General features: G+C 42.2%; 1 protein-coding gene across 3 annotated transcripts; it reads right to left on the reverse strand.

The window, feature by feature from the left end:
* Positions 1–1,626: 1,626 nt before the first annotated feature.
* Positions 1,627–9,310, reverse strand: LOC111958826 (cation-dependent mannose-6-phosphate receptor). 3 transcript variants are annotated; one of them, XM_023980108.2, is made up of 7 exons: positions 9,260–9,310; positions 7,292–7,470; positions 6,785–6,951; positions 6,494–6,603; positions 6,174–6,304; positions 5,648–5,774; positions 1,627–4,048 (listed from the first exon to the last, which is right to left on the reverse strand). In XM_023980108.2, the coding sequence occupies exons 2-7, from the start codon at positions 7,462–7,464 to the stop codon at positions 3,926–3,928; spliced, it is 831 nt and encodes a 276-aa protein (XP_023835876.1). In that variant the 5' UTR covers positions 7,465–7,470; positions 9,260–9,310; the 3' UTR covers positions 1,627–3,925. The 3 variants fall into 3 exon arrangements, with proteins under 3 accessions (XP_023835876.1, XP_023835875.1, XP_023835877.1); XM_023980107.1 differs by lacking the exon at positions 9,260–9,310 and adding an exon at positions 8,888–9,253; XM_023980109.2 differs by lacking the exon at positions 9,260–9,310 and adding an exon at positions 8,322–8,604.
* Positions 9,311–12,418: the final 3,108 nt, after the last annotated feature.

Genomic DNA, 12,418 nt, shown 5'->3' on the forward strand with positions numbered 1-12,418 from the left:
TCTAGATCCCCCAGAAATGTCCGGGAACTTGCAGGTGCCTTGGTGGAAGATGGGGTAACATCTCACAGCAATAACTAGCAAAGCTGGTGCAGTCCACGAGGAGGAGATGCACTGCAGTACTTAATGCAGCTGGTGGCCACACCAGATACTGACTGTTACTTTTGATTTTGACACCCCTTTGTTCAAAAACCTCACCCTCCGATCCAACAGGTCCCAGACGTGCTCAATGGGATTGAGCTCCGGGCTCTTCACTGGCCATGGCAGAACACTGACATTCCTGTGTTGTAGGAAATCACGCACAGAACGAGCAGTATCTCTGGTGGCATTGTCATGCTGGAGGGTCATGTCAGGATGAGCCTGCAGGAAGGGTACCACATGAGGGAGGAGGGTGTCTTCCCTGTAACGCACAGCGTTGAGATTGCCTGCAATGACAACAAGCTCAGTCCGATGATGTAGTGACACACCGCCCCAGACGATGACAGACCCTCCACCCCCAAATCGATCCCGCTCCAGAGTACAGGCCTTGGTGTAACGCTCATTCCTTCGACGATAAACGCGAATCCAACCATCACCCCTGGTGAGACAAAACTGCGACTCGTCAGTGAAGAGCACTTTTTGCCAGTCCTGTCTGGTCCAGCGACGGTGGGTTGTTGTCTGTGATGTCTGGTGAGGACCTGCCTTACAACAGGCCTACAAGCCCTCAGTCCAGCCTCTCTCAGCCTATTGTGGACAGTCTGAGGGATTGAGGGATTGTGTGTTCCTGGTGAATCTCGGGCAGTTGTTGTTGCCATCCTGTACCTGTCCCACAGGTGTGATATTCAGATGTACCGATCCTGTGCAGGTGTTGTTACACGTGGTCTGCCACTGCGAGGACGATCAGCTATTCGTCCTGTCTCCCTGTAGCGCTGTCTTAGGCATCTCACAGTATGGACATAGCAATTTAATGTCCTGGCCACATCTGCAGTCCTCATGCCTCTTTGCAGCATGCCTAAGGCACGTTCACGCAGATGAGCATGGACCCTGGGCATCTTTCTTTTGGTGTTTTCAGAATCAGTAGAAAAGCATCTTTAGTGCCTTAAGTTTTCATAACTGTGACCTTAATTACCTACCGTCTGTAAGCTGGTAGTGTCTTAACGACCGTTCCACAGGTTCATGTTCATTAATTGTCTATGGTTCATTGGACAAGCATGGGAAACAGTGTTAAAACCCTTTACAATGAAGATCTGTGAAGGTATTTGGATTTTTACAAATTATCTTTGAAAGACAGGGTCCTGAAAAAGAGACATTTCTTTTTTTGCTGAGTTTATTTATCTGTATCATGTTTATAAACTGGGTGGTTCGAGCCCTGAATGCTGATTGGCTGAAAGCTGTGGTATATCAGACCGTATACCACTGGTATGACAAAAAATGACTTTTTACTGTTCTAATTACATTGGTAACTAGTTTATAATAGCAATAAGGTACCTTGGGTGTTTGTGGTACAGTATATGGCCAATATACCACGGCTAAGGGCTGTATTCAGTCACTCCGCGTCGCGCCGTGCATTAGAACAGCCCTTACCAGTTGCATATTAGTTCAATATTGCTTAAATATGAATCATATTTTATCAGTACATACAGAGAGCAGTTGTTTTAAAAATATATTTATTATGTTTTACATTGTGTTGCTTAGGGAGTTAATTGCCCCTGCTAACACACCAGCACACTAAAACGTGTCATACATGACAGATTCAGAACTGTAATCAAACACTTTATTCATATTTAATTTTGATGCAAAAGCACAAAACAAACTAAACAAATTCTCTTTTACTCTTCCCCTCATCTGCAAGTACAAATAGCATCACAAACTAAAGCCAAAGTCAGAACTGACCAAATCCATTGAACCCAGACCTGGTTTAGTTGATCCATTTCGCCACATCTCATTGGGGCCTGTTGCGCTGGGTCGGGTCTAACTAATGCCATCTTTCAGGTCTTGATTGAACTAAGCGAGTGCCATGGGTTAGGTTTTTTTTAATTTTTTTTATAAACACCACAAAGCAAAAACAAAATAAAAWAAAACATTCACCCACGTCACAGATAGTACATGTGTATTTTTCTTGATTATATAAATTACTTAAGTTCCTCCATTTTACTGTTGAACACAAAGTGCCTTTGAAGGACCTGTTCAATCACAGCATTATATTACAAAATCATCATCAATGTCCTCAGTATCATTAATTCTGCGTTCATAACCAAGTGGGAAGGTGGTATTTACCACATACGACTGGGAAGGGTGTTCAAGTGGATATTTCCAACTGGTAATTACTAGTCGGAAACTTGTCTATGATCCCTGAGCTCCGAGTTCTCCCTCATGGTGACCTCTGACATCACCTATAAGAAAATGACCTCGATAACAGCATTTTTGGCTGTTTAAATGCAACAAAACATTATTTATAAAAAGCAATCTATTAATATGGATTTTTAACACTATAATTTGTTTACAAGCGTGAAAGCTGTACTTTTAATTTACAGTTGACGCCGCTTGTTGGCCATTAGCCAATCAGCATTTCTCAACGAATTCAAAGAACGTAAAATGCACCCAACTGGTATTTACAACTTCACAACTGGTAATTACCACCTTCCCACTTGGTTATGAACACAGCATAATAGTAGGCTACTACTCAGTACCATGGTTGGGGTCAATGCCATTTCAATTTTGTCAACATAGGAAGTGAACTGATGGGAACAGAATTAAAATGGAATAGGTTCCAACCCTACTCTTCAAATAGCTAAGGAAAAGGTATAACGGGTCAGAAGTACATTTTGGTCAAGGCCCAGTCAGCATCCTACTCTAAAATAGCAACACGGACTAAATGTGTGTGTCTAGCAGTACATTGGTTGGAATGGCTCTGTACTGTAGTGTATTGTGGTCCAACTTAATTTGAAGGTCGTTAATAAATATTTTTACCCATTTGAAAACTTTAGGCTGAGTGAGTCTATTATTTCTTAACAATAGTAAATATATCTAACCATTTTAAATGTATAAACCATTTAAATTACAATGACCTGTAAGCATATAAATCATGAACGAAAGCCTACGTATTCACTTACTGTAATATTACCATGTAAAAATAATTCTAAGCAGTGCATAAGCAGTCCTTCAAATAAAGTGTGACCTACGAGTCAGTACACAGCCATCAGCTACTGAAACAAACTGGATGGGAGTCACGTGTTAGAAACTGTTCCTATGGTTGCATTGTGTCAGCACTAACACGTCAGAAAGGCCTTACGGTTTCCACTAGATTAGACAGCCACAAAGTCAAAATTGGCTCTATCGTGAAAATGAATGAAAACAACCTTTTTATTTTGGTCCCAATTTAAAAGTCAGGGTTAGGCATCAGGTTATCAGTGTGGTTAAGGTTAGTTATGTTTAAAAATCAGATTTTAAGAAMATAAATTGTAGAAATAGGCGGGGTTCATAACTTTGTGGCAGTGTTAACTAGTAACGACACCTATTGTGCCAGATGAACCAGATGTAACAGAGTCCGTTTTTGAGACGTCACTCTCCATCCAGAGGTGGCCACTCCAGTTCATGAAAGGAAAAAAAAAAGTGTATCCAGGTTTTTGTTGCCACCTCCAAATAATGACGCCTGGGCCATGTTAACCAGGACAGGTGACTTACCATCTAATATAACAAACTAAGTGTTTAGGAGTCATAGATCCTCCAGCCTTCCATAAACTGGTGTGCCCACCTCTAAACTCATCCCTGAAACTGTCAAAATGAACTAGGATGACGTTGCGCATAGACACTGAACTGAGGTCAGTTTTATGTTCCTCCGGATTTGGAGAAAGTAAGTGATGATCCTAGATCTGTGCCTAAGGGCAATATCTATCCAAAGCGTCAAAAGCGTCTTGTGGGATAGATCCCTCCCACTACTGACATCAGATCACATGGGAAGCAAGTGGTCATCCCTCTCTTGTGGCTGCTCCTCTGGCTCTGTGGACACACCCCTGTATGTGGGAGGTTCCTCTTCGGTGCCCTGTGTCCTAAACACGAAATTACATCCATCCTGAGGGTGAGGGAGAGAGAGTGAGAAGAGTTATGACTGACCAGCCAATCCCAGCCCTCAAAAGAACAGCTAAGTGCCCTCAAGTAATGCATAGACAATCCCAAATCAACCCATATACCCTCTTTCAACATAGACCCTGAATCCCAAATCAACCCATATACCCTCCTTCAACATAGACCCTGAATCCCAAATCAACCCATATACCCTCCTTCAACATAGGACCCTGAATCCCAAATCAACCCATATACCCTCCCAACATAGACCCTGAATCCCAAATCAACCCATATACCCTCTTCCACATAGACCCTGAATCCCAAATCAACCCATATACCCTCCTTCAACATAGACCCTGAATCCCAAATCAACCCATATACCCTCCAACATATTTTTATATTTAACATTTATTTAACTAGGCAAGTCAGTTAAGAACAAATTCTTATTTACAATGACGGCCTAGGAACTGCCTTGTTCAGGAGCAGAACGACAGATTTTTTACCTTGTCAGCTCGGGGATTCGAGCTCTAACCACTCTAACCACTAGGCTACCTGCCGCCCCAAACATAGACACTAAAATACCAAATCAACCCATATACCCTTCTTCAACAGACCCTGAATCCAAAATCAACCCATATAACCTCTTCCAACCTAAAACACTCGTAGGGGATTGGGTTTGGTTTGGGATTGTACCAGAGAGATATGTGACGTCCATAGTCTCACGTCAGATAGTTCAGTGCAGATGGACGTTGCACTATCTGATAACTCGCAAACACTCATGGCATAGCTAGAAAGAAGCTAAAACAAGTTACCAAGGTGACATCATCCACTAAACCCCCTTTCATCTTCAAAAGAGTCAGAGTTAATCTTACCAAAAACAATAAACCTGTAGCTAATATGGATGTTTTTTCATGAGCAAGTCTTCACTAGCTAATTCTCTAGCTAAGGTATTTTGTGGTGGTAGAATCAGTATTTATGAAATTCGAAATGTGCTAGCTAGCTCATGTCTGCTTACTGAACCAGTCTCAAATCAATCCATATGAAATGAAAGGCAGGGATGTTAATAATGCCAGTTCACACACTCCATGCTGAATACTCCCTCTAGCTAGCGCAGTGAAGTTCCAGCTAATGGATAAATTAGTTTATGATATCGGTTCTGCCGTAATTAGCGCACAGAGTTCAAAGGCACAGATGACTGCTCTCTGGGACATTATCGCGTTGGCCAAATGTTCCAAAGTAGCGAGGCACAGTGCCGTCTGTCCGAATCAGATACATGCTGATTTCTGAGAACAGCCCCAGAACTTTGCTGCCGTACTTCATCAAGCTGGCAAACTAGCTACTGTATGGCCATTCAAATAGCTTGCACTGGGCTGCTAGCTGGAGCAAGTTTGCTCAGCTGAGCGAGCATAATTTGCCGTAGTAGCCAGTACGTCATCGCTACCAAGAGAGGAGCGATTTTCGGAATTAGTGTTAGGCGGATGAGCAAAATCTAGATTTTTCGCGATAAGGTCCTCGTCCTACAAGACAGAACGGTTGAGAGACGAGCTTCACGTAGTAGTGACGCCACCTGACGTGAGACAGTGATGTGACTTCTACAAACACTCACCGCTGCCAGGTTGCCAACCTGCGTCCAGAAGACATAGTTGGGGAACTGCTGCAACCCTTTGGCCCCGACAATCAACCGCTGGTAGAGGAATCCACAAATGAGGTACACTGACAAGAGGACAAACCCACTGGGACAGAGGAATGAAAAATAAAATGTAAAAAATGGTGTCAAATCCCCAGTTGGAAACCCATCACATTAATTGACACATGAACAAACATCAAAATGATTCACAGTGATAATTATTCTGGTGTTCTGTTTTGTTAAACGTTGAGGAAATAAGAGACCATTATCATAATGAATACCAATAAATATGTAAATATGATCCGTTTTGCTTGGTCTTGTAGCTTTGTTTGTTGTGAGCAAATGACAAGTCCATTTCATGGGTATTGAGTATTTGTTGGAGAGACAAATGGAGAGCCTTGGTTGCTGCCCTGCATGCCAGCCAGCAGGTTGGGGATAAGTCTAAGTATTTCTGTAGTCACTGGAATGTGTGTAATCAGGAAGGATGCATAATCTTAGTACTAACATTATGAGTATTATGGAGCCTGCACTGAGCTGGGATGGCAGAGCAGGACAGACCACACTGGAGTCCAGTTCAAACAGATAGAAACAGTCCGTGTCCCTCTCCCTCTCCTCCAACACCACTTTCAGCTTCCCCTAAGAGATACATGGGGAGAGTGAGAGAAAGAGAGGAAGACAGAGGTTTGAGCAAGAGGGAGTTCAATAGGAGGGGATGTAGAGAGGTATGCATCAATGTGTGACAGGGAGAGGCATGACAAATCATCACACCACAGTGATCTATATACATTGAAGAATTTGGACCAAACCCTCCCTTCCCTCGCTCACCATTTCCACTCCTCTGTTGCAAGAGATCATGACAATGGCTTTCCTCATCTCCTTGGAACAGTGGGCGTCATACTTGGTGCCGTTGCTGTAGATCAACATCACCCAGTCACCTGTAGGGGGTGATGGGTAGCAGAGAGCGAGAGAGAAAGAGCGAGCGAGAGAGATAGGGCATCACTATATCTGGTCATGCTAGAGCTGACTTACAGAGATACTATAATATACCGTAACACACTGATACGACCGCCACATTACTTTTTCAAAGGAAAAGATAAAGAAGCCGGACATTCTTACTTCCTCCGATAGCCTGTGTTGCAGTGTATAGGCCAAGCACTGTCTCACTTTTTTCCCCCGTCTGGTCGATCTGAACAAGTCCCGCTCCTACCGTTTTCCCCGCATCCCCACACACCTGGAACTGGTATGTGTAGCTCTCCATGTTGCTTTTCGTCGCCACAGAGAAACTGTAACCAAGGGAACCGTGGGAAAAAAACTGTGGTAACGTTACCTTGTATAAGTTTTACGTGTGATGTAATCTCTGGAAAATTTAAACTAAGGGAGTTTCCAAGCTTAATGTGGCCTCCTGACTGCTGAACAATAACCTTTTTATACCATCATGCAAAGCTAATTTCTGTGACAGCTGACAAAGTATAATTTCATCTCCCAAGCAATGGACGTCAGTGTGCGTGGTCTTACTTTTTTGCTGATAAACACTTGCTTTGATTCCCCTCACCTGGTAAAGCAATAGGATATACCACAGACATTTCTATGTTTTCTTCCATTTCTAAAACAGTCATTCCTTACGTCTTGTTAGTGAGCGGTTCTAGAAGACTGAGGACCTTCCGTTCTGCCGGGGACTCAGAGAACAGCTTACACCTCTTGGTGTCGTCACTGGCCTGGCCTCCACACACCAACAAGACCAGCTGAACAGCCAGAACTAACAGCCGCACAGACGTTGCTGTGTGTGGGGGTGACATGGACACCTGGGGGAAATATATAATGGTACACGATTAAAATACTATACTTTGTAAGGCTTATTTGGTCTGTTTCACTGCATGACTGATTCATTGCCTAACCAATTCATTTGGACACAATGACACCGATAAAAGCAGTAAACGAGTGCTGCACTTTTAATGCTGTAGTAGGAGTGCTGTAGTAGGAGTACTGAGAAAATATACCTTCCTTGTGATATTTACAATGATTGTACAAAACATTAGGAACACGTGCTCTTTCCATTACATACTGAACAGGTGAAAGCTATGATCTCTTATTGATATCACCTGTTAAATCCACTTCAATCAATATAGATGAAGGGGATAAGACAGGTTAAAGAAGGATTTTTAAGCACATGGATTGTATGTGTTAGCCATTCAGAGAGTGAATGGGCAAGACAAAAGATTTAAGTGCCTTTGAAGGAGGTATGGTAGTAGGTGCCCAGGCGCAACGGTTTGAGTGCAACGCTGCTGGGTTTTTCCAAGCTCAACAGTTTCCTGTGTGTATCATGAATGGTCCATCACCCAAAAAGACATCCAGCCAACTTGACACAACTGCGGGAAGCATTGAAGTCAACATGAGCCAGCATCCCTGTGGAAAGCTTTCGACATCTTGTAGAGTCCATGCCCCAAATAATTGAGGCTGTTCTGAGGGGAAAGCAGGGTGCAACTCAATATTAGGACGGTGTTCCTAATGTTTTGTACACTGTCACCATTTCTGTTATTCCCAAGACATGATACATATCATGTGCAAGTAGGCCTACCAAGACAAAACTCCGCTACAACAGCGAGTCAGACCATATGAACTCTGACAAGTAAAATGACGCAGCAAAGCGGCTTACAAAAATGGTGCGTTCAAGACAACTCGGAAAAATACCAGGTCAAATCATGACGTCACTGATCTATAGCTCAGAAAGTCGGAGCTCTAGAGAGGCCCTATTTATAGTTCCCGAGTTGGAATTAGGAGTAGGACAGTTTTTTTTTTATGATCGGAGCTCGTCTCTTCGAATTTTCAGTTGTCTTGAACGCTCGGAAGTTGGAGAATTCTGAGTTCAGTTGTTTTGAACGCGGCATAACATCACTGTTTGCAGGAGGAAATGAAACTAGCCCGCCATCTTGACTTGCACACCCCTGACCTAAGGTGCATTCAGGATGGTTGCTGCAACGTTCCGTGAGCGCTCAAGGCAAAACTGTCGAACATAAACTGTGTTGAATTGAACGTTCAATTACAGAAACGAGCTTGACATGAACACCGTGGTAGATGTCGTATATATCATTGCGAAATAGGTAAAGCCGTAATTAACAAAGCAGCTGTCATGCAACTTTTGAAACGTTGTAGAACGTTACGCATCCTGAATACTCCCCTAGCCTCGGCTGATACTGTAACACAAACAACTTTTAGACATACCTTCATTCTGAAAAGATGTAGCCAGCTATTCCGTTGGCGTAGCCAATGAATAGTGTAGGTTGAAGTGGCTACAATCTAGCTGATCTGATCAAATAGCTAGCAAAAGCAAGCTAAGCTAACTAAATGACACACCGTGTCCCCTGTTTTGTCATGCAAATGCAACAGACTAACACCTGGTAATCAATTTCGATCACGCACAATTACATAACCATGTTCGTTAACAGTCCGCTATTATAAGTACTTTAATACAAACTATTTATGCTATAAAATCATTATACAGCGTCTAGCGTTACTTTATGTCAGATGCGGAAGTTGAACTAAACAAGGAAACGCAGTTGACTGTAGCAAAGATTTAACTAAACCAAGACAGACCACAGCTTGTCGTTTCCAATGGTATCAAATGAGTCGTAGTGGGCAGAACAAGCAAGGAGGCGGGCAGAGCCAAGCACGCGCTAGCGATATCCTATTGGCGCGTTCTAGTATATATCTGCATATTTCCGTTAGGGAACGCCTACTCTGTGAAATGTGTGTGTGCAATAACTAAATTCGCCTTTGCACTCCTAAACAGCGCAATCAAAGTCTACAAAACTTAGTCCATTCTGTTCATAACAGATTCTAGTTTTGGGAACAGAAATGTGTATTGAGATCAAATGTTTAATGATGATAATATTTGCAGGATCTCGGCAAAATCCATATTGTTCCATCTTCTCTCACTACCCGCTAGTGGGCTTCCTCTCACTGAGAGGAAGCGGATTTTTCACATTTATACAGCCATGTGAAATAACTGTCTCATTGTTCTAACTATTCGATTCATGGGGCATGGTTGGCATGGGAATTTTTTTAAATTTATTTTCATTAACAACAAATCAATACAGAAAGTACATGTGGGAACACAAGTATATATAAATAATATACAAAAGACAATTGGGCTAGGGGGTACAACATCACATTACACAAGGACCTTAAGGGGCACACATAGACTTATAATTCTAACAGCTTGTTAGTAGAGTATTTAATTGTCTTAAAATACAGTTCAATTTCTTTTTGTAAGGTAAGAAAATGTGGTGTTTTGTTTGTAAATTTACATTTGTGAATATGAAATTTGGCCAAAAGAATAATGAAATGAATTACATTAAAATGTTTCAGCTTATTTTATTTCTATCGTAGGTAAAGAATCCAAGCAGTACATCTCTCCACAATAGTGTAAGATCTTCATAAATGTGTTCAATTATAAATCTACTGATGTCTTGCCACAGTTTTCTTACATGAATACAATGCCAAAAAAGATGCAACACTGTTTCTGGGTGGTCATTACAAAGGGAACAATTTTAGTTGATGTTTTCCTTAAACTTCTTCATATAGTGGTTGGCAGGATAATATTTATGAATTTTAAAGGAAACTTCCTTAATTTTGTTAACAAGTAGGTATGTGTGTGGCAACATCCAAACTTTTTCCCAACAGATATTATCAATAAATCCATTCCAATAAGGCATGACATAAGGTATAGATACAATCTAGAAGAAAAAGAAACGCACACCTATTTAGGCGAGGTGCTGGCTWGCGGAGTAGAAAACTTGAAAATAAAGGAGAGCCGCACACTCTAGGAGCTCAGATGCAAAAAATGTAATATCCAACGTTTCGACAGCCACGCTGTCTTCATCAGGGTATAATCACAAACACTGCGGGATGACTCGTTTATATAGTGTCAAAAGACACACAGGTGTCTGTAATCATGGCCAAGAGTGGCCTAATATCATTGGTTAATTCTCAAATATTAAAATGGCATACAAAGAACAGCATACAAAAAACAAATGGATAGCATACGATCATAGATTCATTTTAGACTACACAAGCTTATAAACAATTACAATGGCAAAGTCACAATAATCACAAGAATGGCTTCAGATCAAAGTCTACGTTGAGACCGAAGGGAGCAAGGGTCTTTAAGTTAAAGATAAGGTATAGATACAACATCCTGCTGAAACAAGGTTTGTATCACTCTGTTGTTGAATGGACCAAAAGAGAAACAAATCTTTCCTACTGATGAGTCAACAGGGTCAATGGAAGGTAGGCTCTGAGGGTCAGGTCTTGAACCGTTCCTGAATAATAAAGCAACACCTGAGGGAATGGCATCTAAAACAATTGCAAAATCTTTAGGTGTTACAGGGACCTTGTAAAGTGATAACAATTCCTTATAACTAAGTAAAAGACCCTTTGCATTTACCAGTTGGCTCACCAATAGGATATTATTTCGGAAACCAATATTCTAAAAACAAAGAAGTATTTTTATACAATATATCCCGATTATTCCATATATAATATCTGTGTGGAGAAAAATTATGCTTATAAATTAAGGACCATGACAAGAAAACCTGCCGATGAAAAACAGAAAGTTTCACGGGAACTTTGTCAATATTATAATTGCAAGCCAACATGAAGTTAATATCCACCAAAAGTAGAGAAGACATGATGAGGAATAAAATTCCACATAGAAGTGGGTCTTCTTAGGAATTGTTTTATCCAATTGATCTTAAAATTATTATTTAAGGTAGCAAAGTCCAGAAAATTCAGCCCACCATTCTCATAGGTGTTCATTACAACAGTTTTCCTAATGTAAAGGGGACGGTTTCTCCACAGAAAGTTGAAAAGCATCTGGTGTTTTGTATTTCTATGTGTTTGGCCTGGTATGGTTCCCAATCAGAGGCAGCTGTCTATCGTTGTCTCTGATTGAGAATCATACTTAGGTAGCCTGTTCCCACCTGTGCTTGTGGGTGGTTAATTTCTGTTTAGTGTGTGTTGCACCTGACGGAGCTGTTTCGGTTGTCACTGTGTTGTTTTTGCTTTTTAGTGTTCAGTTTCTATTAAACATGACGAACACTTACCACGCTGCGTTTTGGTCTTCACCTTCTTCCGACGACAGCCGTTACAGAATTACCCACCAACCAAGGACCAAGCAGCGTGGTATCGAGCAGCAGCGTTATCTGGACTCATGGACATGGGAGGAGATTTTGGACGGCGTGGGACCCTGGGCACAGCCGGGGGAGTATCGCCGTCCGAAAGAGGAGCTGGAGGCAGCTAGAGCGGAGCGGCGACACTACGAGGAATTGGCTCGAGGTAACGGGCACGAGAGGCAGCCCCAGAATTTTTTTTMGGGGGGGGGCACACAGGGAGATTGGCGGACTCAGGTAGGAGACCTGAGCCAACTCCCCGTGCTTACCGTGGCGAGAGAGTGACTGGGTAGGCACCGTGTTATGCGGCTAAGCGTACGGTGTCCCCAGTGCGCACGCATAGCCCGGTGCGCTACATCGCAGCTCCTCGAATCGGCCGGGCTAGAGTGGGCATCGAGCCAGGAGGGATGATGCCGGCTCAGCGCATCTGGTCTGGTCTCCAGAACTCATGGCTGTCAAAGATTGTGTGACACCTTCATATTATGGTACTCCAGTAAAAGAAGAACTTACATATTTAGGCATAACCATTACAAAGGATCAGAAGTCTAGAGGCTTACTATAGAGAGTCTTAATAGACTTACAG

Source organism: Salvelinus sp. IW2-2015, linkage group LG35 (assembly GCF_002910315.2).
Source record: "Salvelinus sp. IW2-2015 linkage group LG35, ASM291031v2, whole genome shotgun sequence".
Classification (NCBI taxonomy): domain Eukaryota; kingdom Metazoa; phylum Chordata; class Actinopteri; order Salmoniformes; family Salmonidae; genus Salvelinus; species Salvelinus sp. IW2-2015.

Excerpts from the sequence above, each read along its gene's own strand:
- LOC111958826 (XM_023980107.1), bottom strand. Across the intron at positions 5,775-6,173 it reads GGCTCCATAATACTCATAAT|TGGGTTTGTCCTCTTGTCAG; the intron begins GTTAGTACTAAG and ends CCTCTGTCCCAG. Across the intron at positions 4,049-5,647 it reads AGGTTGGCAACCTGGCAGCG|GATGGATGTAATTTCGTGTT; the intron begins GTGAGTGTTTGT and ends CCTCACCCTCAG.